Source organism: Bicyclus anynana, chromosome 16 (assembly GCF_947172395.1).
Source record: "Bicyclus anynana chromosome 16, ilBicAnyn1.1, whole genome shotgun sequence".
NCBI lineage: Eukaryota > Metazoa > Arthropoda > Insecta > Lepidoptera > Nymphalidae > Bicyclus > Bicyclus anynana.
Genome location: NC_069098.1, coordinates 13,814,111 through 13,838,949, shown reverse-complemented (window position 1 = coordinate 13,838,949; position 24,839 = coordinate 13,814,111). Strand labels below are relative to the sequence as shown.

At 37.3% G+C, this 24,839-nt stretch overlaps 2 protein-coding genes and 1 non-coding gene across 3 annotated transcripts in view; 2 read left to right on the top strand and 1 right to left on the bottom strand.

Annotated features, from left to right (window-relative positions):
- LOC112057155 (uncharacterized) overlaps positions 1-24,839 on the bottom strand; it is a 228,179-nt gene that overhangs the window by 45,775 nt on the left and 157,565 nt on the right. The gene's annotated exons all lie outside the window — the stretch shown is intronic.
- On the top strand, positions 12,815-12,886 carry Trnap-agg (transfer RNA proline (anticodon AGG)). The gene has a single exon. It is a non-coding gene; the product is annotated as a tRNA-Pro (tRNA).
- On the top strand, positions 15,665-23,605 carry LOC112054971 (tetra-peptide repeat homeobox protein 1-like). Its single transcript, XM_024094934.2, has 5 exons — positions 15,665-15,821; positions 19,183-19,396; positions 20,186-20,370; positions 21,238-21,387; positions 22,091-23,605. Exons 1-5 carry the CDS (start codon positions 15,810-15,812, stop codon positions 22,313-22,315), a joined length of 786 nt encoding a protein of 261 aa, XP_023950702.1. The 5' UTR covers positions 15,665-15,809; the 3' UTR covers positions 22,316-23,605.

Sequence of the window (24,839 nt, the reverse complement as noted above, 5' to 3'; positions counted from 1 at the left end):
TTAGGTTAGGGGGTAGTAGTAAAATTGACATCGAATTTTACGCAGACGAAGTCGCGGGCGTCCGCTAGTAATTAATAAAGCTAGAAACCTATCTGCTTGAAATCGAAAATCCTATAAACGCCCAAAGTATGCCAACCATTGTGACAAAATAAATGACCTTAGTGTACACTCAACATTTCATTCAGCTTTAGTTTGCCAATCCACACAACGTTTGAATCAGTCGGTGTCGAAATTCGTCACTTTACGCAAATTTAAAACATTCACCTACTGTACGAGCATTTCCATCCATTCATTTGTATATTTATTAGCAGACATCCGTGACTTCGCTCGTAGAATTCGGATGATTTTGGTAAACATTTTAGTATGCTTCATAATTCGAAGCACGCATTGCTGCATCTACATATATCAGAAAGATTTAATATCGATGTTACAAGTTCTCTACTCTCAACTCTATTATTTGGCAGTCGCGTGCATTTGATTTCTAATAAGGGCATATCAGATTACATAGTTAAGTACAAATTGTACAAAATAGAAAATTCTTCTTTAAAACTGTTCGTAATGAGATTTCAGTGTAGACAGTGCATATTTAATTGTAATATTGAAGATATACTCTTCTTTTCTTCCCTATTTTTGATTATCTTGACGCCTAGCAACTTCTATCGGCTACACCAAAAGCTCTCGTCACCATTGTGAGGATTTCTAATGACGACGGTCTCGAGCGGCGACCATTCACCATAGGCTCCCCGTAACCCGCCTGATGATATCGTTCTACCCAGGTGGGGACGACCAACACAGCGCTTTTCGGTGCAGGGTTGGTATTCCGCACCCTCGAATCCTGATGTCTGAATCAAACTCTCATTTGCCACAGCATCACGACTCGTTCACCTATGTCTGTGACTTTGGTTCTTCTAAAAATCTCATTCTTTTGATTCACAAGCATTACACGCTCCAGCGGGCGATGGAGCGAGCTATGCTTGGAGTTTCTCTGCGTGATCGAATCAGAAATAATGAGATCCGCAGACGAACTGACATAGCTCAGCGAGTCGCGAAGCTAAAATGGCAATGGGCAGGCCACATAGTTCAAAGAGCCGATGGATGTTGGGACCCCGCACTAGGTCGACCGAGGATATCAAGCGGGTTGCATGTAACCGCTAGATGCGGTTCAAGACCATTGTGATTTTAGCTCCATGCAAGAGGCCTATGTCTAGCAGTGCACGTCTATCGGCTGATAATTATGATGATCATGAATCGCTCCATCGCCCGCTAGTAACCACACTCGCATGGATACTTCTTTCATATTTAATTTTTATACTATGTGCGCTTAGTCTAACTACTAGGTAGTCCTAGATCACTCTTACTAAATGAATATGTATAAGAGTTTTCCTGTCGCAACGTCATCTGGGGATAGTTGAGATGCCGCCATCCACGTGATCTGATTGACATATCAGCTCCTTATTAGGCTTTGGTACCGTTTGGTAACTTTTGAACCACGTAACGATGTTCTTTGATACGGCACTCTTAGAGCGTATCGTGGCATAATATCCGGAGCTCAAGCGCCGATCTCTGGATTATTTTGTAATATAACTAAAATATGGTTCACTTTGAAGATAGGTACACTTAGCACAACCAACACACCGGACAAAACCCGGGCATAAATTCTGAAGCAGCTGAAAGTTAATATGCCTGTCAATTACGATACAAAATGTGAATTTTACAATAGGTAATCATAGTGGTAAGACTGTCGATATCGACGAGATATTGCAACTGACACTGAGCACTTCACTAGTAGGTGAGCTGCTTCATGATAATTTATCAATGAATAAGTTAGTCTAGGTCAAAGAATGCGATATAAAGGACACAATTTACAATAAAGATTTATTTACAAAAGAAATATTTTTTACTCGGAAAATATTCATTTTAGAACACATAATAATTAATTTTCCTTAAAGAATATAACCCTAGAGTTATGGGAAATACTCCCGAGCACCCTGTGTATACTCATCATCACCATCATCATCATCATCATCATATCAGCTGATGTCCACTGTAGTACGTAGGTCTTTTTTAGGCACTTTCAAATACTACGAAGCCTGCATTCAGCGACTCCTTGCGACTCGCCTGATGTTGTTCGACCAATGATGCACCTACTAGCACCTTAGGACTCCAGTGTCTATCGGTTCTTAGATCTATGTGATACTTAATACGACTTTCCTAAAATTTATAAAATTCACCATACATTGTCAATCTGATGTAATGATGCCATGAAGTAGGCCGGTGCGAGTGACCAAGTGATCTGGTTCAGCGGAATGATAGAAATTCCGCGAAGCACTACGGAACGCGACCGTTTTTTAAAACCGACTACAAAACGATTTGCAACATCATCTGATACAAATAGATTTTCTGGCGCAAGTCGATTTGGTTTAAGTATTGGAAAAACCATTAAGTTTGCATTTGTTTGAGCAATAGTGGAGGTTTTTGTGGATTTGTGGCTACCTTAAAAGTCAGAAAATATTTTTTTGTTATTCTGGGATTATTTCCTTAATAATTGTGGGATTATTTTCTTTAATAATAGACCGTGCTGGTGGCCCGAACAGAAACACTAAGGTTTTAGTTTGCAACTTTTTAATTCACGATCAAATCGTCAGATTTTAGAAATAGACTCTTTGTAGATACAGTAATAGCTCCTTATTCGAGTTTCCTTTATTCGCGTTTTCACTATTCGCCGATTAAAGAAATGACGTAAAATCTACAAATTGCAATTAATATTGCCGAAATTGCGAATAGAATGAAATATATGTGACGTACTCAAATAAAGGTGTATAGTCCATTGAAAAGTTACATTTTGGTTGCGTTTTTTAGAGGAAGCAATTTTAATTTTTTTGCTGTTAATATTGCAAAATTAATAATTGAATAAAATTGTAATAACAAAATAAAAAAAAAACAATAATTGATGACACATTATTAATGCACACGTATAATTGAGAGTACTGAAAAATAGTACTCCTTTAAAAAAAGGCAAGGTAAGGCCTAAAAAATGTAACATTTCAATGGACTAACAATTTGTTAAAGCATTGTCTATGACTGAAGATAATCATTAATCAAAATTATTTCTTATCCATATCTGACGTCCTGGTAGAGTATTTTGGGAGAACATTTTTTGCTTTAAACGTACCTACATATACTTTTGGTGGTAACTGGTACTCAATCCTCCCAAAAGTTACTGCCCCTCTTGAGTAAATTCTAAGAGTCCCCTCTTCAGCACCCCTACTATAATAAAGTCCCCCTACCCCTACTATAATAAAGTCCCCCTACCCCTAGTATAATAAAACTTCAGCACCTCTACTATAATAAAGCACCCCTAATACATATCTCGTACAAACCACATATAAATTAAACCACACATAACCGCGTGTAAGCATGTAGGTAACCCAAATTATATCAATAACAGGGAAGTCTCTTCTGAGAAACAGAAACGGCGCTGCGAGAAAAAGGTGAGTCGGGAAATGTTTCAGCCTTATTAGCGGACAGACAGACCGACATTCCCGCCGAGGCGTGACGTAATTCACCGGCGGAAAAGGAGGGGCCTACCAACCTAGTAGTAACTAGTAGTAGGTATAGTGGCGAAGAATGGTATTTAGATGAAGGTAAGCCGTCCCAAAGAAAAGGAAACTCAGACAGCGTGATACAAATTCCGGTTTCTCATATCTATACTTATATTATAAAGCTGAAGAGTTTGTTTGTTTGTTAGTTTGTTTGTTTGTTTGAACGGGCTAATCTCAGGAACAACTGGTCCTATTTGAAAATTTCTTTCAGTGTTAGATAGCCCATTTATCGAGGAAGGCTATAGGCTATATTTTATACCCGTATTCTTACGAGAACGGGAACCACGCGGGTGAAACCGCGCGGCGTCTACTGGTATCTAGATACAGTACATCAATGAATATGCATGGATTTTTAAGGTAGCACGGCGGAATTTGGCTTGCATGAACTCTTCGCCGCTGGTAGGTATGTAGAAGTAGTGAAGTGAGCCTATATTTTACTATCCGATGCTTCATGGCGCACCACCACACACGATCCTCTGAATTCGTCATCCAGCCACTTCCCACTACCTTCTTGATGTCGCTTATCCTTATCCTTATCTTATCTATCTATCTGTCTATCTATCCATATGTTTTCTGTGTCCGTATACAAATGCTACAAATTTAAAGTGTGTGTAGAAATGTTAGTTAGTCAGTTCCTCCTCCGTGAGTCATAGTCCTCATGTGAGGGTCGTGACCACATCCATCTTTGATCTTTGTTCTTGGGATTTTATGCCATCTTTTTCTATCTCCGGCTACGCGAAGAGCATCGTAAACTCTGGACTCGAGTGTACTTCGGACCAACGCATCGGGCTGCGCCCTTGCGGTCTTTTTCCTTCCACCTTGCCAGTAATAACTAATTCTTCCAGATTATCGAAACGAACGTTTTGCGTCAACGTTCCTAATAAGAACTGCCAAAATGTGGAATGCCCTTCCGGCGTCTGTGTTTCCTGACACGTATAATTTGTGCACCTTCAAGGTAAGAGTGAATAGGCATCTTCTAGGCAAGCGCGCTTCATCTTAGACCTCATCATTGCTTTCCATCAGGCTTGATTGTGGTTAAGCGTAAGCCTATACTACATAAAAAAAAAAAAATCTCCGTCTTTCCTGGCAATATGTCCGAAGTACTCTAGAATACGCTTGAGGCATATGGTAGAGAGTCTTATTTTAACTTTGACTTTGGCAAGTATAGACGGGTTAATCATGCAGTCCATGTCCATACAATTAGTCAGTTATCGTTATCAACCCATATACGGCTCACTGCTGAGCTCGAGTCTCCTCTCAGAATGAGAGGGGTTAGGCCAATAGTCCACCACGCTGGCCCAATGCGGATTGGCAGACTTCACACACGCAGAGAATTAGGAAATTCTATGGTGTGCAGGTTTCCTCACGGTGTTTTCCTTCACCGTTTGAGACACGTGATATTTAATTTCTTAAAATGTACACAACTGAAAAGTTGGAGGTGCATGCCCCGGACCGGATTCGAACCCACACCCTCCGGAATCGGAGGCAGAGGTCATATCCATTGGGTTATCACGGCTCTCAGTCAGTTAGTTATCCTCAAATGATTAACTTTTACAATCCGCACCAATGTCAATGTAACATTACAGTAAGTCAAACACTCTACACATACTAATCCTACTGTGACATAACTCAAACTGATTACCAAGTGATCACTGATCAGCTATGGACGTTGCAACACTCCACGCGTTTAGTGAATGAACATGTTCCACTTTTGTAGTTTTAATCCTAGAAGTAACTAGAACACTTCCATTGAATTGGGAATATCTCCACAGACTACCCTGAGTGCAACATTGTTGGAGTTCTTAATTCTTAAAAAATAGCACAACTTTGGTGGACCCGCAAAAACTAAAACTACCCCAACTTTGGTGAAACACTGGCTTTTAAAACTAAAGGTACCCTAAGTTTGGTGAAACACTTCCCTTAAAAATTAAAGCTACCCCAACTTTGGTGAAACATTGCCCTTAAAAACTTAAGCTACCCCAACTTTGGTGAAACACTGTATTTAATAACTAAAGCTAACACCAGGTTTAGTGAAACACTGCCTCTAATAACCAAAGCTACCAGCACCAGGTTTGGTGAAACACTGCCCATAAAAACTAAAGCTACCCCAACTTTGGTGAAACACTGCCCTTTAAAACTAAAGCTACCCCAACTTAGGTGAAACACTGCCTATAACAACTAAAGCTAGTACAGTATTTGGTGGAACACTGCTCTTAAAAACTAAAGCTAGTAGTATTTGGTGGAACACTGCTCTTAAAAACTAAAGCTAGTAGTATTTGGTGGAACACTGCTCTTAAAAACTAAAGCTAGTAGTATTTGGTGGAACACTGCTCTTAAAAACTAAAGCTAGTAGTATTTGGTGGAACACTGCTCTTAAAAACTAAAGCTAGCAAAGCTGTGTTAGAAGGTCCATTGCACAGCATTGGTGGAATGAAAACTAAAACTACGAATAGCACAGCATTGGAAAACTGCTTTTTAGATGTAAAGTTAGCACAAGTTTAGTGGAACACTGGCCTAAAACAAAACTTCGCACGGTGCACCACTGTGCAAACACAAAGAAACTCCCACATTAACATTCAATACGCTTACCGACATTGTAGTTGCCAACAAAGCAATCGTTTTTATTACGATTAAAACTGCACTTTGAGTATGAGTCGTATGAGGTGTTTGAAGTGTGATGCAATCGCTTCGGACTTTATTGTCTTTGGGTATACTGATGTGAAAGGACATTGTCACTGTTTAGTTTGACGGCCTCTTTGGCGCAGTTGTGTAGAGAGGTCCTCGGTTCGATTCCCAGGTCGGTTCAATTTAGGATTTTATATTTTTTTAAAGCATTATTTTTGTGTTCATCCAGTGTAAAATCGATCTCCATTCTAAATTACAGCCAAATAGGTTTAGTAGTAGAGGTAGTAAAGAATAACAAACGTACTTTCACACACACAAACTTTCGTGTTTATAATAGGTACTAGCTGACGCCCGTTCCCGTAGGAATATGGAGATAATATATAGCCTATAGCCTTCCTCGATAAATGGGCTATCTAACACTGAAAGATTTTTTCAAATCGGACCAGTAGTTCCTGAGATTAGCGCGTTCAATCAAAAACAAACAAACAAACTCTTCAGCTTTATAATATTAGTATAGATTACAGTGATATTAGAAAAAAAATGTGTAACACACAAATGCGTTTGCCATGACACACAACTACAACTATAACAAAAAGTCGTCATCACACTAATATAATATTTTAAAGGAAGAAGTTTGTGTGTGTGTATGTTTGTTTCTCCTTTGTGCTGTGGCTACTGAAGCGATTTGGCTGAAATTTGGAATGGAAATAGATTTTACTCTGGATTAACACATAGGCTACTTTTCATCCCGGAAAAATCCACGGTTCCCGCGGGATTTATGAAAAACTGAAATCTACGCGGACGAAGTCGCGGGCGTCCGCTGGTAAAATATAAAATCTAAGTACAAAAGACTGTAGAAAATGTAATAACTATACTATAGCCTTTCTTGATGAGTACTATTTACCAACAAAGTAATTAGAAATGAAGGTAGAAATGTCATTTCATACCACGTTTATATTAAATTATATACGGTTTGTTTTTGAAATGTTTTAAAAAATATATAGCAACATCTAATTATTCTAAGCTTATTAATCAAATTTCTTTTCATTAATTTAAAAACAAGCTAATTATAATTATTATTAGGTGTGAAGTGACTAGTGATTTATACCCTCATTTTGTATTTATTTGTTGGTCAACAATACTCATCAATCATTCATCATCATTCACTCAACAATCAATCGACGGCCGCGTGGCGCAGTGGGTAGTGATCCTGCTTTCTGTATCCACGGCCGTGGGTTCGATTCCCACAAATGGAAAATATTTGTGTGATGAGCATGGGTGTTTCCAGTGTCTGTGTGTATTTATACATTATATAAGTATTTATAATATGTAGTATATAAATGTACATGAATATTATAATGTCAACTATCTTAGTATCCATAACACAAGCTACTCTGTATTCTTACTTTGGGGATAGATAGTGATGTGTATTGTTTAAATATATTTATTTATTATTTATTATTATCAAGAAAGGCTGTAGTATAGATAATAGTGCTTATAATAGATCACACGCTCACATAAGCTTCTAGTTCAGAAGTATCACAAGTAGACAAATTATCTCTGTTTTCCCGCTTTCTAATATCAAGTTCGAATTAACAGGGCTTGATGGAGCACGCATTGGATTATGTCATAGCCTGTGCAATATGTGAGTCAGAATTAATTTAGTGGCCTCATAGCTTACGGACCTAAGTACCTAAATAATGCTAGAGAGCAAGAGGTGAGCAGAAAATTTTTAACGGTATTAATTATACGTAAAAGTAGATCCAAATGGATTTTTTTCTCCAATAGCGTCCTAATGAGTAATGTAGATAATGCGTTTAGGCAACTAAGAGTATCATCATCATCATCATCATCATTGTCAGCCGATAGACGTCCACTGCTGGACATAGGCCTCTTGCATGGACTTCCAAACAAAACGGTCTCGAGCCGCCAGCATCCAGCGGCTCCCTGCAACCCGCTTGATGTCTTCGGTCCACCTAGTGGGGAGTCGACCAACACTGCGCTTTCCGGTGCGGGGTCGCCATTCCAGCACCTTGGGACCCCAACGTCCATCGGCTCTTCGAACTATGTGGCCTGCCCACTGCCACTTCAGCTTCGCAACTCGCTGAGCTATGTCAGTGACTTTAGTTCGTCTGCGGATCTCCTCATTTCTGATTCGATCACGCAGAGAAACCCCAAGCATAACACGCTCCATCGCCCGCTGAGTGACTTTGAGCCTTCTTATAAGGCCCATAGTTAGCGACCAAGTCTCGGATCCGTAAGTCATCACTGGCAACACGCACTGTTCGAAGACTTTCGTCTTCAGGCACTGAGGAATTTCGGACGAAAAGATGTCGCGGAGTTTCCCAAACGCTGCCCAGCCGAGCTGGATTAGGCGATTCACCTCTTTCTCAAAATTGGACCTACCTAACTGGACTGTGTGTCCTAGGTATATATATTCGTCTACAATTTCGAGCGCAGAGTCCTCAACAATAACTGGGTGAAGCGGTACATGAGCATTAGACATGATCTTCGTCTTACTCATGTTCATTTTAAGGCCCACCCGTTGAGAAACTCTGCTGAGGTCGTTGAGCATGGTACTAAGGTCATCCAGAGTCTCTGCCATAATGACCACATCGTCGGCAAACCGTAGTTGAGTGATGTACTCACCATTGATGTTGATGCCAAATCCGTTCCAGTCCAGAAGCTTAAAGACGTCTTCCAATGCGGCGGTAAATAGCTTTGGGGAGATTACATCTCCCTGCCGCACTCCTCGCTGCAATTGGATTGGTCTTGTAGTCTGATCCTGTATAATATTAAGTATACTAAGAGTATACCTCACTGGAAAATACAATGTCAGTTCTGGAGATGTAATATGATGAATAGATTAGCAGTCGAATATAAAGCCCAAAGAGCCGTGATAGCCCAGTGGATATGACCTCTGCCTCCGATTCCGGAGGGTGTGGGTTCGAATCCGGTCCGGGGCATGCTCCTCCAACTTTTCAGTTGTGTGCATTTTAGGAAATAAAATATCACGTGTCTCAAATGGTAAAGGAAAAACATCGTGAGGAAACCTGCATACCATAGAATTCTCTGCGTGTGTTAAGTCTGCCAATACGCTTTGGACCAGCATGGTGGACTACTGGACTTACCCCTCTCATACTGAAATGAGACTCGAGCTCAGCAGTGAGCCAAATGTGGGTTGAATGTGGGTTGAATGATGATGAAATATAAAAAAGTAGAACAAAATAATTTTCTCCAATACAGGCTCATAATGAGTACTTACTAAATGTAGGCAATGCATTTTTTCCATCTCTGAAATATACTATAGCTTGACAACTTTGTTCGTATCACTCCCGTTGGTCTGCGCGGGCCGGGAAAATCTGTCCATTTGTTTGGGCAGTAGAAATGAACATACATACATACATACGCTCGAAAAACATGACCCTCCTTCTAACGCAGTCGGGTAAAAACTAGAGGAAAACTTGAATCAATTCAATTAAGTCAGTTACCTAAGCCCTTAGGTGAGTAGGGCAAAAAAAGTCTGCAAGCATCTCGTTATGTGAATACCTTTGGTTATGTCATTTCGACTGGTCGATAAGAAAGTAGTCTAAGCCATGTTTTTAAAAATTGCGGAATGTTGGTATTTGGCCTTGAACTTTGACTACCTTTTTGGCGTAAATGGGTAAGAGTTGTTTTAAAAATGTTATGCCCGGGGCTACATTCCCGGTTTGAATTTAATTAACTAGTGTTACCTAAGCATCGTATTCATCGTAACGTATCGACCCCATGTTCGACTCTCTATTGAGCACGAGTCTCCTCTCAGAATGAAAGGAGATAGGCTAGTCCACCACGCTGGCCGAATGCGAATTGACAGACTTAACACATCTAAAGACTTAAGGAAATTCTCTGGTATGCAGGTTGTCTCACGATGTTTTTCCTTCACCGTTTGAGACACGTGATATTTAATTCCTAAAATGCACATAAACGAAAAGTTGAAGGTGCATCCCTGGACCGGATTCGAATCTACGCCCAAATTGAAGGCAGAGGTCATATCCACTAGGCTACCACGGCTTATTAATAAACAAGCGTTAATAGCTCTACGGTATGATCGTACTTAAAGCCCGATAGGTAGTGGGTTCGAACCCCGCCATTTGGACTATTAATGTTCCCGCTTTTAACACAGTCTCAACTCGTCAAACCATTCTTAACTACTAATTGGAGGGTAAGGGTAAAGATAAGGGTTTATTGCTCATATTTAAAAACATATGGCAAGTATTTTTTTTTAATATATCAAATAATCTGTTTTCTACAACATTTTCTATGATTTCATTTCATTTCATCACCGAGAAACGTAAATTTATCAATGAATTAAAATATTATGTATATTAAAGAATCACAAAAGACATTCAAATTCCAAGAGTCAACCAAAACAGTCCTTGGAAAACGATCAATGTGGAAAGTAGACCATCGGAGTCATGAGTCTCCTAAATCCTGTCTATGAATAATAAACTTTATGTAAAATATTTAAAGCTGAAATTCTTTTGTATTTGTAACGGTACATACGACATTTGTTGGTTAATTCGTGCACCATAAGACCTGCATCTGCTTTCAAAGAAGAATAAACTTTAAATGTATGTCTCCAAGGTTGTGAATCGATTGTGTGCAGCTAAGGTTTATATGATTTTTGTAATTACACGGGGTTATCTAGATCAGTTCTGTGGGAACAGTGGTCCTTTCAAAAGGTGTAATTTATGAACCCAATCGTTACAGATAGGTAAGTCAATATGGTAATTAGTTGGCAAATAATTGTAAATAGCTAGTGAGACGTTGCTTCATAGGCCGAACAAATTATTTTGAGTATCCACTAAGTTTTGTCCACGGTTTTGCCTGGCTTATTGGAACTGGCAAGAAAGGTCCTTAGATTGCAACCGCATTCGCATGGTATGCGTCCAAGGGACATTGACTTCTTAAAGCTTTGGTTACAGGCGTATATAGCGGGTGGGTCGGGCCCATCCAAGAATGGTCCAGTGCCCACCCTAGGATACTGGGCTACCGATTTGAAATTCTATGATTTGCGGAAATACTAATAATTTTACACAAAATATCATTTAAAATCAAATAATAACCATTACAACTTATAATAAAGTAAAACATATAACAAAGATTTTGATAAATATATTAAGACCGTTTCGGATACCTACCCTAGATACAAAGAAAAAATAATAAAATAAGTCGAGTCATATCAGTTCTGCGTCCACAAATATTGTTAACGAAATTTTTATATTGAGTGTCGACTCTGTTCAATAATATGTGGGCCCTCCCCAGGAAGTAATCCTAGATATGCCAATGCTGAATCGAAGGACACTGGGTAGGTTTTCATCCAGTGGTAGATTTATCAGTAGGCTAAGTAGGCTCGAGCCTAAGGCGGCAGATTTTAGAATTTGACCCAAAAAGCTCTCTTCTACAGAAATAAAGAAAATGCAACGATAATTATAATATTTTAGTCCTGTACGCCATGTACAGTTCTACTAAAACTTTAAAACTTGAAATTTAATGAACACAGTTTAAGGTAACTGTATTGATTCGATACCTATCGGGTTTCAGAGTTTTTGGGTGCACCGGGACCCGGGGAAAAAGAGATTGTCTTTTCGACTTTTGTGAATGTCAGTACCAGATTATGTGAGATAGTGGATTTTACTAATTTTTGCTTTCACACGTAAGGAGCCCCTATAGTTTGGGGATATTTTGCCGTGATAGCCCAGAGGATATAATCTCTGCCTTCGATTCGGAGGGCGAGATAGTTCGAATCCTGTCCGGGGCATCCACGTCCAACTTTTCTTTAATGTGCATTTTAATAAATTAAATATCACGTGTCTTAGCGATGAAGGAAAAAACATCCTGAAGAAACCTGCATACCTGAGATTTTTTTTAATTCTCTACGTGTGTAAAGTCTGCCAATCCGCGCCAATCAATGCATTGGGTGGACTATTTAGCATAACCTCTTATCAACAGTGAGTCGATTTTTTTTTTTTTGTTAATCATGATTAATCATGGACATTATTATAGGGCACTTAAGTCCTCATACCATAATGATCTTGGCCAAGCGCGACCTTATCTCATATTAAAAAAAGATTCCGACGAATTGATAATTTCCTCCTTTTTTTAAGTCGGTTAAAAATTAAGAAGTATTTCACTTCATTTGAATCACATTAGGAACATTAGCTGTTAGCCACTTGACATGAGGAATGATACAATCAAGTACCCCTCCGGTGACGCCGTAGTGGTTCCGCAGGGAGCTATCGGCATCTACTCAGACAGAAAAAAAAAAAAACAATCAAGTATCTATTATAAGAATATATTATGTTATATCAGTAGGTACTACTTGCAGTTTTACTAGGTATTTACTATTCTAAAGGTAGATAAGGACATATAGTTACATTATAGATAAGAAAGGCGTACCTTAACTAGGAGTTTTGATTTAGATAGTCAACGCGGTATCAAACATTTTTATGGTGTTTATACAGGTAAAACATATTGTGACGTCATACAAGTGAGAGGCGATAGACATTTTCGTACGATCCACTATTTCGCTCAGATTGTCAGCCGGCTCGTTGGTCTAGGGGTATGATTTTCGCTTAGGGTGCGAGAGGTCCCGGGTTCAAATCCCGGACGAGCCCAATCGTTTTTGCTTTTTTTTTTTAATACTTTTTGTAATTTTACTCATACGTTAATTCTTTTTAAAGTCGAAAGTGACGTGTTTTTGTTTATATTAATTTTTATTCTTTCATAGCATAAAACTCAGAGAGATTTTACCTTTTTAACAAACTTTTGTTTTTGAAACTGAAAGAGAGATAAGTATGATATAGTATGAAAAGCTTCAAAATCAATAATTTAGCAAATAAACTTTGATTAATACCTACCTATAATATTCTCTTGAAAATTATGTAATAAATAATCACGTCCTCTCTATTTTAAATAGCAAAACTAAAAATCGAATAAATGTCGTAGAGATTAATTTGTATTTAAAATAATATTCTTTGAAAACATTAATTAATTAATTAACTAACCCGAACTACTAACTGAACCCAAAACCTTTTGGATTGTTTCAATCACAACACACCAGTCGTCATAAGTAGGTACCTATTCTCTATTATTACAACAGTAGAACTAGTACATGAAATTAAATAATTAAATGTGTACTTGTTATGAATATCAATATGGTTATTAAATAGTTCGTAACTAATGTAATGAGTAAAGGCAATAACAATAATTTACGAAATCTGCAGTTAAACGGGGCCCACTTTATATTGGAATTTAAGATTAAAGAAAAAAGATAGAAGAAATAAATTACTAACCATAATATTTTGTACTAAATTAATATGTGCCATATGACGAATGGCTACTCAAAATAGCTTTTTTAAATTTTAAATTCATACAATTTTATTCATACTAATGTTAATGCGAAAGTAAGTCTGTCTGTCTGTTATCCTTTCACGGCAAAAACGCTGAACCGATTTAGTTGAATTTTGTAACAGAAGTTTACCTGAATGAAGTCGTGGGCGTCCACTATTAAAAATATATATTAATGCATAATAATAATAACTATTAATAAACGTTATAAATTAAAAATATTCCTTTTCGTTTTCTAGAAGCACGATTTGGATTTTTTTATGATTTTAATGTACTTATTTTTTTTTTAAATATATAATTCTAATAACGCTCTGTATTAAGTTATGTAAATAGTAGCATTACATACTTATAAATTTAATGAAGAATGTGTAAAGAGATATATGAGCAAAATTAAAATAGTTGTAATGTTGTGGAATAAAGTGTCATGAGTAAGTTATGTTTGGGTAAGTTTTAGCTCCGTCTATCTGTTTTCGTTAGTCTATGATGAGAAGGTTGAAGTTAACGCGCGCAAGTAGGCCATATTGCACTCCTTTTATCACAATCCCAGCCAGGAAGCGATTGTTGGGTGTAGGCACTAGGTATTCATTTTGATAGTTTTACCTAAAACTGTTGCAGCTACAGTGCTAACACGGCCTTTTGAAACAACGCCCAAACTTATTAACAATGTGGGTAGTGTTAATGAATGTTTCGAAGACTCTGGGGTAATGGTAGAAATGAATCAAGGTCATTGACATATTGCAAACAAATCGGATGGATATAGACCAGTCCATAGGTCCAGTGGTGAGGGCGTGCATAAAGAATCAGGTTTTTAAAATATTAGAATTTTCTCCTTTAAATCATTTATTTTCAGTAGCAGAATAAGCTAGTTGACACTTTTTTTTAATGTTCGTAAATTGTTCATTATCGTTTTACTAGATTGAAAAAAAAACATATTTTTCGAGATGTGATTACATGAAAATTATAGTTTTAAAATATGTTATTCACAATACGAGCAAATACGCCTGTCGGCCATGACGGTCTACATTTTAACTGTTTCATGAGGTCACTATAATAAAGCCCTTTCAAACGGAGCGTTGGACAAAAATATTAGTTAACAATTTGTTAGACGTTAGTAGTACATCTAGTGTCTTAGTGACGTCACAAAATGAACGACAGCGGGAATTTAAAGTTTTGGCCCATCATCCAGCATTCATTTTTTTTTTTATCCTTTACAAGTTAGCCCTTGACTATAATCTCACCTGATGGTAAGTGATGATGCAATCTAAGATGGAAGCGGGCTAACTTGTTAGGTGGAGGATGAAAATCCACACCCCTTTTCGGTTTCTACACGACATCGCACCGGAACGCTAAATCGCTTGGCGGTACGTCTTTGTCAGTAGGGTGGTAACTAGCCACGGCCGAAGCCTTCCACCAGCCAAGGCCAATTGAAGATGATGGGCCAAAACATTAAATTCCCAAAATAAAAGAATTGTGTCCCCCCATCGAGAATAGATTAATGATGATTATAAATTATGTATGAGATGATTGGAAGGGCTTTATTATATTTACTAGCCACCTCGATAAACGTTGTTCTGCCTAAACCTTGTAACACAAACTTTTTCTACAAAAAAATTAAAATCGCGATGACGAAACGCGAATGACCTATTAACGAAAATAAATATAAAAATCGGTCAAGCTTGATGATTACAAACCACAATGACAAGATAATATTTATATAGAGGTTGCCCCGTAATTTAACCCACAGATTAAATTGAAATTTAAGTTTTAACGATTAACACAGATTGTAAAAAAAAAAGATTTTTTTGTTATTTTCGTATAAATTATAAATTTGACTTAAAAAATATTACATCATATTTAGCAAAAAATACACTTTCTTTTTTATACAATAAAAAACATCCTATTTCATACCACTCTTACTATTACCACAAATTTTTCAAAAAAACGTATATTTTAGAATACCTAAATTGAGATTTTATGATAAGTACGAGTAGGTAGGTAAGACAGAAACAGATACAGTATATTTTAAAAACGTCCAATAGCCGAAATTCCCCGTAACTTAGGCAAATGCATTGCTAACAGCGCTCGCTAGGTCCTCCGAGTGGGGTGTTTTGTCGACTTGTATATAACCTTAGCGAACCTCCTTGCACCAGCAGTGGTAACAGTGCAGTGCAGTGCTGTGTAACATCTAATATGAAGGCCTTTGTAAGTGATACACATGTAACAGTTCATATTATTAATAAGGCTTAACAGAAACAAAAAAATACAAAGACAATTTTACATATTTCAGGATTCAATCTAACTAAAATACCTAACATGTTAACCTATATTGCTCCTGATTTTATTCCAGTGGATAAAACAGGATTAAAAAGTGTAGGAAAGGGACAATTTAACATGATCTTAAAAAATCCTAATATTTTTACCTTGTTTTGATTTAGTTAACATAATTTTAATTGAAGCAATATATCATATTTAATAAATACTTGACAATTTCATGTAATTATTATTCTGATGACCTATTCAGACTTTCATGCCTTTAATTTTACTCCTATGCTTAGAGGAGGATTTAAAAATGCGAATAGAGATAAGTATTCTGTAATAAAGAGTTTAATAGTTAAGTATACCTACTCAGACATAGAATTAAATTTTTTACTTGCCAGATCTTGTTCTTGGTTAACGGAAATTATTATATAAATTGTGAATCCCCTAAGTGTCAAAAATTTCGTTATTTTCAATTATATTTTATAGGCACGGAACCCTAGAAATGATGGTTAATTTTGCACTCTGAAACTGAAGCTTTCATAAGAGATCCATCAAAAAACGAAAAACATAACGAAAACGTCTGAAATCTGCTTAAAAATAAATATTTATAATTAAAGGAAAATTTTTAGTATCGCTTGTGTGTTTCCTTAACGGCTTTACCAATTTCGATAAAACTTTCTCGCGTAGATTCCTCTTCAATGTGGGTGTATCCGTGTGGTTCAATTTTTTAATTGGAATAAAGCAAAAGGTGGTATTACGATCAGGTTTTTTTTCTGTAAGTTTAATATTTTGGTCCTATTGTTTTATGATTTAAAACTATGTATAGGAACACAAAAATTAATGTTAACACCTACGTAATCAAAAACTGAAAGAATACTTTTTGGGACAACCTGTGTAGCATCGCACAACAGAAGGGGTTAGTAAAACAAATTACATAATTTTTGTGTGAGTGTAACACAAAAATTATGTATTTTGTTTTACTACCCCCGAATGATCTTTTCCGTTTTTGTTTGTTTTTTAGTTTATAATATTGTATAATTAATTATAATAACCAGTGCACAGTAAAACTGTGGTTTATCTTGCATTATGGTTAGGCCACAGAATACAATACAAGTACAGAAGATACACTCCGCAACGTCATTTAAACAAACAGCGACTCTCGGTACGACACAATACGGCGCAATTCAGTTCGAACAAAATTATTAGCAAGCCATTTTATTTACCAACAACTTTTTTATTATTACATCTATTCAAACATCGTTAGGGTTGTCTTAAAATATATATTTTGTAGAATAATATTTAAATAAAATGAAATATGATAAATCGGGACAGACCGCAATATAGACATGATATTGACAACTTTATAAACGATTTTTTTTATAAATTTGGCACCCTTTTGAAAGAGGGAATTTGGTACTCTGAACCATGCTGCTCATACTATGCCTTGAATCGCGAGGTCCTGAGTTCTTATCGTGGATCTGGCTATGAAATACTGATCAGCCCCTGTAGCCAAGTAGCACGTCGATTCTCTTTCTACGATCGCAAACGCTTCGAAAACTAGAAAAATGTTTGGGAATTACAGATTTTGATCGCGTTTGCGATCGTAATATCAAACATGAAAACATCCATACAAACTTTCGCGTTTGTCATATTAGTAGGATAGAATGATTAGATACAAATTGCAATACTATTACCATTAAAATATAACCCAATTACCAATTCAAACAATCGAAAGCGAAAACAAAAATATAACAAAACATTAATCATACATAAACCACCATAACGTAATGGTCATAATCGGCTTAGCATTCCGTTCGCGTCTGTATTTTCGATTTCGTTAGCGCCCCTAGCGCATGTCAATAAGCATCGACTGTTGAAGTCATCGCATAACTGGTAAAAGTGACGATTCGATTTTAGAACGACGGCCTGCGATACCCAGACATACCTTTCAACGTACCGCCAAGAGACGATGTACGATATCGTGTAGAAACCGAAAAGGGTGTAGATTTTCATCTTATACTCCGAACACAACCGCTTCCATCGTAGATTCCATCATCACTTACCATCAGGTGAGATTGTGGTCAAGGGCTAACTTGTAAAGAATGAACAATATCCTCATTTTATGAATGCTGAAAGTTTTTCACCTCATGCATTTACTCGTACCATAGTCAATTATGGAGTTTGGACTGTAGTGGCTTAGGAAAATAGGAGGTTTCCAGCTGGCCTATTCATTAACTTTGAGCAATTTTTGTGGTGTACACGAAAAGGTTTTTTTGTACTTTTTTTTTTTGCTATCGTCCTAAAATGAAGTATGTCTGGCTATCGCATGCCCTTGGTCCATTCGTGATGCGTGCGACATGTCCGACCGTATCAATGTTTTGGCAATGTTTATTTATTCACACGTTAACCCGATTACGTAAGAATAGGGCAGTTGATACTTTTTTTAAAAGATTCTAAATTGTTCATTAAAAATATATCGTATTTTTTGTTTAAAGGTAAGTATACTTTACCTTAATTATCTGTGACGTTACGTCAAACAAGTTTTGTTTACTAGTTTTCGCCTTTAATTTTCTTAATAAGAACCTTGATTTATAATAGTCACATCGAAAGTATAGTAATTATGATTTCTGTATTTATCGAGATTCCAGGAAAACTCAACGCATTTAGATCGGTTTATAGCAAAAAATCGAAGACGTCTATTTCGATATGTACTTATATTAGAAACTCAAAAAATGCGTATTTTATCTATTTTTCCCAACACCAAAAACATTGTCGTGACGTCATAGTCTTTACAAACTTAGAGTAATCTTTTACTATTTTTTTAAATTGGTAGGTATATTATTCTATTTCCAATACTAAATTAATATTGTTTTTGTATAAAATTTGATATCAGACAACTACCCTTACAATGAAAATCCTACTTCCTACTAATATTATAAACGCGAAAGTTTGGATATGGATGTTTGTTACTCTATAACGCCGCTACTACTGAAGCGATTTAGCCGAAATTTGAAATGGAAATAGATTTTACTCTGGATTAACACATAGGCTACTTTTTATCCCGAAAAAATCCATGGTTTCCCGAGAAAACTGATGATTTTGATGATATGAATGTTTGTTACTCTTTCACCCCTCAACTACTGAACTGAATTAGCTGAAATTTGGTATTAAGATATAATGTAGCCTGGATTAACACAAAGACTACTTTTTATCCCGGAAAAATCTATGGTTCCCGAGGATTTGTGAAAAACTAAATTCCACATGGGCGTCCGCTAGTACTCAATAAGTCTTCTTTAAATTTCAGATCACATTCCTGTTCGTGGCTGCCTCGGTTCTGGCAGAGCCTGAGCCGAGTAAAGTCGTACAGAAACGTAGCGGCCTCGTGGGCCACTACGGAGGGGCCGTCATAGGCCATGGCGTAGGCCTCGGCCACGGCGTAAGCCTCGGCCATGGTATTGGCATCGGCCACGGCATAGGCTACGGTGGAGGATACATCAGCGGCGGGTATGGTGGACTAGGTATGCGTTTTAAAACTCTTATTACCTTTACTATTCTTCTAATCTTTTGACGTCTTTCAACAAATTAAAAAGCACAGTTGTGAAGAACGGATTTTATTACAATAAAGTCGGTTTACTTACTTACACCTGTTATCGCCGCGTTGCAACGACTTGCCGTAGGGACGGCTTCAGTGTGCTCGTGGCGTTCGAGCCGTCCACATCTCTTGTTGTGTAATTCTTTATGGGTTACTTGGGATAGGCGGTCAGAGTGACTTGAGTGGAAAAGGGGAGTGTTAGATATCTGTCTAAGGCGCCTTTAACTCTACACACATCGTTCACAAGTGCGTGACTCAAGGTCATTCTCACTCACTCAAGGTCATTGTAATCACTTTTCTGAGTCTGCTACTCCACAAGGGCTAAGCAGATTTGGGTGAGATTTGGGTTATTGTTATTTTTTTCATTTATTTATATTACTACAATATTGTGAGGTGTTGTGAATAATGTAGCAAAAACGGGAAAATGTAATTCCGTTTGGGAGCATCCGTTGTATGTGCTGCGTAAACGGTTATAATTCTATCTATGTATGACAGAATTGTATGACAGTATCGTACGTTAAAATTATGTATGACAGAATTGTTGCCCAAAAGTTCTACAAAAAATTCATGACAACTGCATACATTTATCTATTGAGGATAACTCACTATACCCAAGGAGACACCATAAAATACGTTTAAAATTTAACACAAATTCATTCTGTAAACTCACCCCTTCTTTTTCATCAGAGGTTAACAAACAACGTTACAATTGCAGGCGCAGTCGGCAGTGGATTAGCCCTATCAGCAGCTCCTGTGGGACTTGCATCCGGTGTTGGCATCGGTGGCGTTGGTACTATCGTTGGCGCTGACGTCCACACCACTGTGACCAAGCACATTGGCGTGCCCGTACCAGCGCCGTACCCAGTCGCCGTTGACAGACCGGTCCCCGTACCAGTGAAGGTCAGTTTTTTTAACCGACTTCAAAAAGGAGGAGGTTCTCAATTCGGTCGGTATTTTTTTTTTATGTAAGTACATAAGATTACTCAAAGACGCCTGGACCGATTTCAAAAATTATTTTTTTGTTTGAACCGGTTTTTCGGTTATCCATTTCACACAGGATAGGACCACATGAAACGACACAGTCTGCAAAATCTAAATCTATAAGATATTCTCACATGGCTTGAATTAATACATCACCGGCTTAGCACCGCCTTCATGCTGATCAGCAGGTAGAACATATTATGATGTTATTTTTCGCTTTTTAGTTTTTGAAGTTGGTTGTATTTTTTTTTATTAAAATTTTTTATTATTATTCTTTACAAGTTAGCCTTTGACTACAATCTTACCTGATGGCAAGTGATGATGCAGTTTAAGATGGAACTTGTTAGGAGGAGGATGAAAATCCACTTCCTTTCAGTTTCTACACGACATCGTACCGGAACGCTAAATCGCTGGGTGGTACGTCTTTGTCGGTGAGTAATAACTAGCCACGGCGGAAATCTCCCATCAGCCAGACCTGGACCATCCATCTGCTGATAATAATGATGAATGATGAATGATGATTATTTATGACTAATTTTGAAATGATTAAAAGAACGCTTTATTCAAAAATTTTTGATGGCGATATCATAAGAACCGATTTCGACTAAATAGTTTTAGCTTATCTCATTTTCATCGGTTCAAGTGATTTATAAAATCTAAAGCTATGTCAAACCTTTTTAAATGCTACCAATTTCGTCTAAATTTGCGATGGCATCGCGAATAAATTTTATAATATTGTAATATTGAACTTGCTGTAATAATTCCGTGTTACTCACATTATTCCAGGTGGCAGTGCCAGTACCAGTAGACAGGCCTTACGCCGTGCCAGTCCCGAGGCCCTACCCAGTGGCAGTGGAGAAGCACGTCGCGGTGCCAGTGGACAGGCCTGTGCCAGTGCCAGTCCCTCATGCTGTGCCCTACCCTGTTGTCAAACAGGTCAGTATTAATCTATGATAAGCCATGAGGCCAAACAAGGCCAAAGGTCTTTTGAAAAACCTTTCGTATCTACTATCAGTTAGTCGTCAGCTTAACTCGATTTTGTTTAGAGGAAGGGAAGCAGCAATTTTGTCGAGGGTTTAGGTGAGTACACAGGGGCATAGAAATTCTCCTGCAAGAATCTTACATAGGTTTAGAAGTTGGGAATTGAAGTGTCTACGCTGGAAGTGAAAATGATTTTGGGTTTATGTGGAAAATACTTGCTTTCCTTTAATTCATCCGAGACTTTCACATGTTTATGCAGAAGATATTACCTATTCTGTTTCATGTTATAGACATATCTAGCTACAATATCTTGTTTTAACGATATTTTCCATTCAAAGTCCTCCTTTTCTTAAGCAGTCATACTATCATGATGGAATGCATTAACAAGACTGTATAGTCCATGTAGCGAAGTGGCACATCGATTCGCTTTCTACGATCGCAAACGCTTCGAAATTTAGAAAAAATTAGATATGACATTTGCTATCGACAGGTCACGTGTCAAGATCTGTCATTCACATACATTTTTCAAATTTTCGAAGCGTTTGCGATCGTAGAAAGAGAATCGACGTGCCACTTGGCTACAGGGGCAGGAGTCGAACACTTTCGACAGGAGGAATAACGGACCCACACATCTAACACGTATGTTGTTGGATTCCAGGTCGGCATTCCGGTACCAGCACCCTACCCAGTACCAGTAGCCAGACCAGTTGCCGTGCCAGTCGCACAACCAGTCCCAGTCGGTATCGTCAAATCTATTGTCAGCCCGGGAATATCATCAGGTATCATCGGATCAGGGTACCACGGCTCAGGGTACATTGGCGGTGGATACGGCAGCGGATACGGCGGTGGATTTGGTGGACACCTCCACTCTAAAATCTGGTAATCGATTGAGTAGATCAAGGCATTAGAGGCTAGGATGGTAAGATTTTGTATTAAGCCTGACCACTTGTCGTTTTTCCGTGATTTTTTTCAATTAACAGTTTCCATTATGGCACCAACAACTATGACAGACTATAGAGAAATTGTTAGATAAAGACAGCCTAAATTATTTATTTTTATAAAAAAAAGTCAGCCATTTGTCAAGTATTTTAAGTACTTTCTACACTTTTATTAAGTATGCCGTAGAGTCTATAAAAGACTGATTTTTATAGAGAAAGTATCTATTATCTATTTCGAATATTATTTATCAACCAACGAAAAACAGAGAGAAAGTTAACAATTCGACGTGTACATTTTATGTATGAACACATGTAACTTTTTACTGAATAATCCGATTTTGATGGTTTTTTTCGTGATAAGTAATAATTGATTTTTGAAAAATACGTCATAATTGAACGACATCTTGTGTTAGGGTTAATATAGTCATGATTGGTGTAATGTGATCTAGTGTAAATTAGTTGTAGTGTGTGTGTATTGTCGTGTTTGAAGCCTAAGTCTTAAGAGGATGGGATGTGCAATGAAGTAGAGCCTTTTTTAACCGACTACCAAAAAGTAGGAGGTTCGGCTGTATGTATTTTTTTTATCTAATGAATTTTAATGAAAATCGTTATTTTATGTATGGCTATGACTAACTCATATAAACAGTAGTACTCGTATCGAATTGATCGGAAAAACAAAAATTCCAAAGATCGAAAAAATATTAAATGGTGGTTCTAACACAAAGAATATTTTTCCAAAAGCTAAAATATTAGATTCTATAAATCAAAAATTATTTGTTGTTGCTTGAATTATTTACCATAAACGGCCGTTTGTACCACCTTCTGAAAAATGTCGGAAAATCTGACGGAAAGTTTTGTCACTTTCATACTATATGTCAAATGACAAGGACAAAACTATTGACCAAGCTATTCGACACTTTTGAGAAGATGGTGAAACCAAGCCCCTAATTTCTTTTATATACAGAGGCACAATTATCTGCCCACTTTAATATGACGCGAGTATATTAAAGTGTGCGGATAATTGTGCCTCTGAGTATAGTTTAGATGATCTCCTCAAAATGGCTATAAACAAGGCTTCAAATGTATGTACCTGGCTTGTTTACTGTTGTATATAGAATTTTTCCTTAATTAGTACGTAAGTTTTTATAAAAGAAGTTTATTTCGTCTGCAGTCGACTAAAAACTATTGATAAAGGGACCTTTATTTTCTAATAAAATGTACTTATGAAACTATAATTTTTTTATTTTATTAAGAATATCCCTAACCACCAAAACATATCTGGTAAAGCATATATATCTATAATTGACATAGAACACTCTATAGATGAATATATCTAGCATTGTGTAGCATATGGGATGTTTTATCAAAATGTTTTTACTAAAAAAATGGATTTAATTTACAACACAATGGTAATACTATATAAACCCATATTCCGCTCACTGCTGAGCACCAGTCTCCTCACAAAATGAGAGAGATTGGGTCAATCGTCCACCACGCTGACTCAATGCGGATTGGCAGACTTCACTCACGTAGAGAATTCTCAGATATGCAGGTTTTTTCACGATGTTTTTCCTTCACCGTTTGAGACAATTTAAATGCACATAATTTTATGTACATTACTGAAAAATACAGAGCAACTTGACGTTATTGCTTATATAACAAACTAGTGCGTAACACACGACACTCCTGTGCTATATAGAAACAACTTTCCAGAAAGTTACACACGTTGATACAACATGTTACATTTAATCCAGTTTGTTACAGTAACACCATATTATGGTACCGAGCTACTTTTTCTCGTGTGTATACCTGTTGTGTGTTACCAGAGATCTTATGTCATGACTTTAATTATCCATTAATATATAACGAATCCCATAATTTTAGCACATTCCACCATAGGCTGCATCATCAGGACTGATTGTTGCTTGCTCCATGGACACTCGAACTATAGGTAAGCCCCGCCCATTGCCACTTCAGCTTCACGACTCGTCGAGCTATGTCGGTGGCTTTGGTTCTTCTACGAATCTCATAATTTCTTGTTCCATCGCCTGTTAAATGTTTCTTATAAAGTCTGAAGTTTCTTTTTATTCTTTACTAGCGGACGCCCGCGTCTTCGTACGCGTGGAATTCAAATTTTTACAAATCCCGCGGGAACCGTGGATTTTTCCGGGATGAAAAGTAGCCTAAGTGTTAATACAGAGTAAAATCTATTTACTTTTTAAGTTTCAGCCAAATCGCTTCAGTAGCCGCAGCGTAAAAGAGGAACAAACATACTTACACACTTACACACAAACTTTCGCCTTTGTAATATTAGTAGGATTAATTAGCGCTTGTCCACAATCTCACCTGATGGTAAGTGATGATGCAATCTAAGATGGAAGCGGGCTAACTTGTAACTTGACTAAATCGCTTTGGCGGTTTTTGTCGGTAGGGTGGTAACTAGACACGGCTGAAGTTTCCCACCAACCT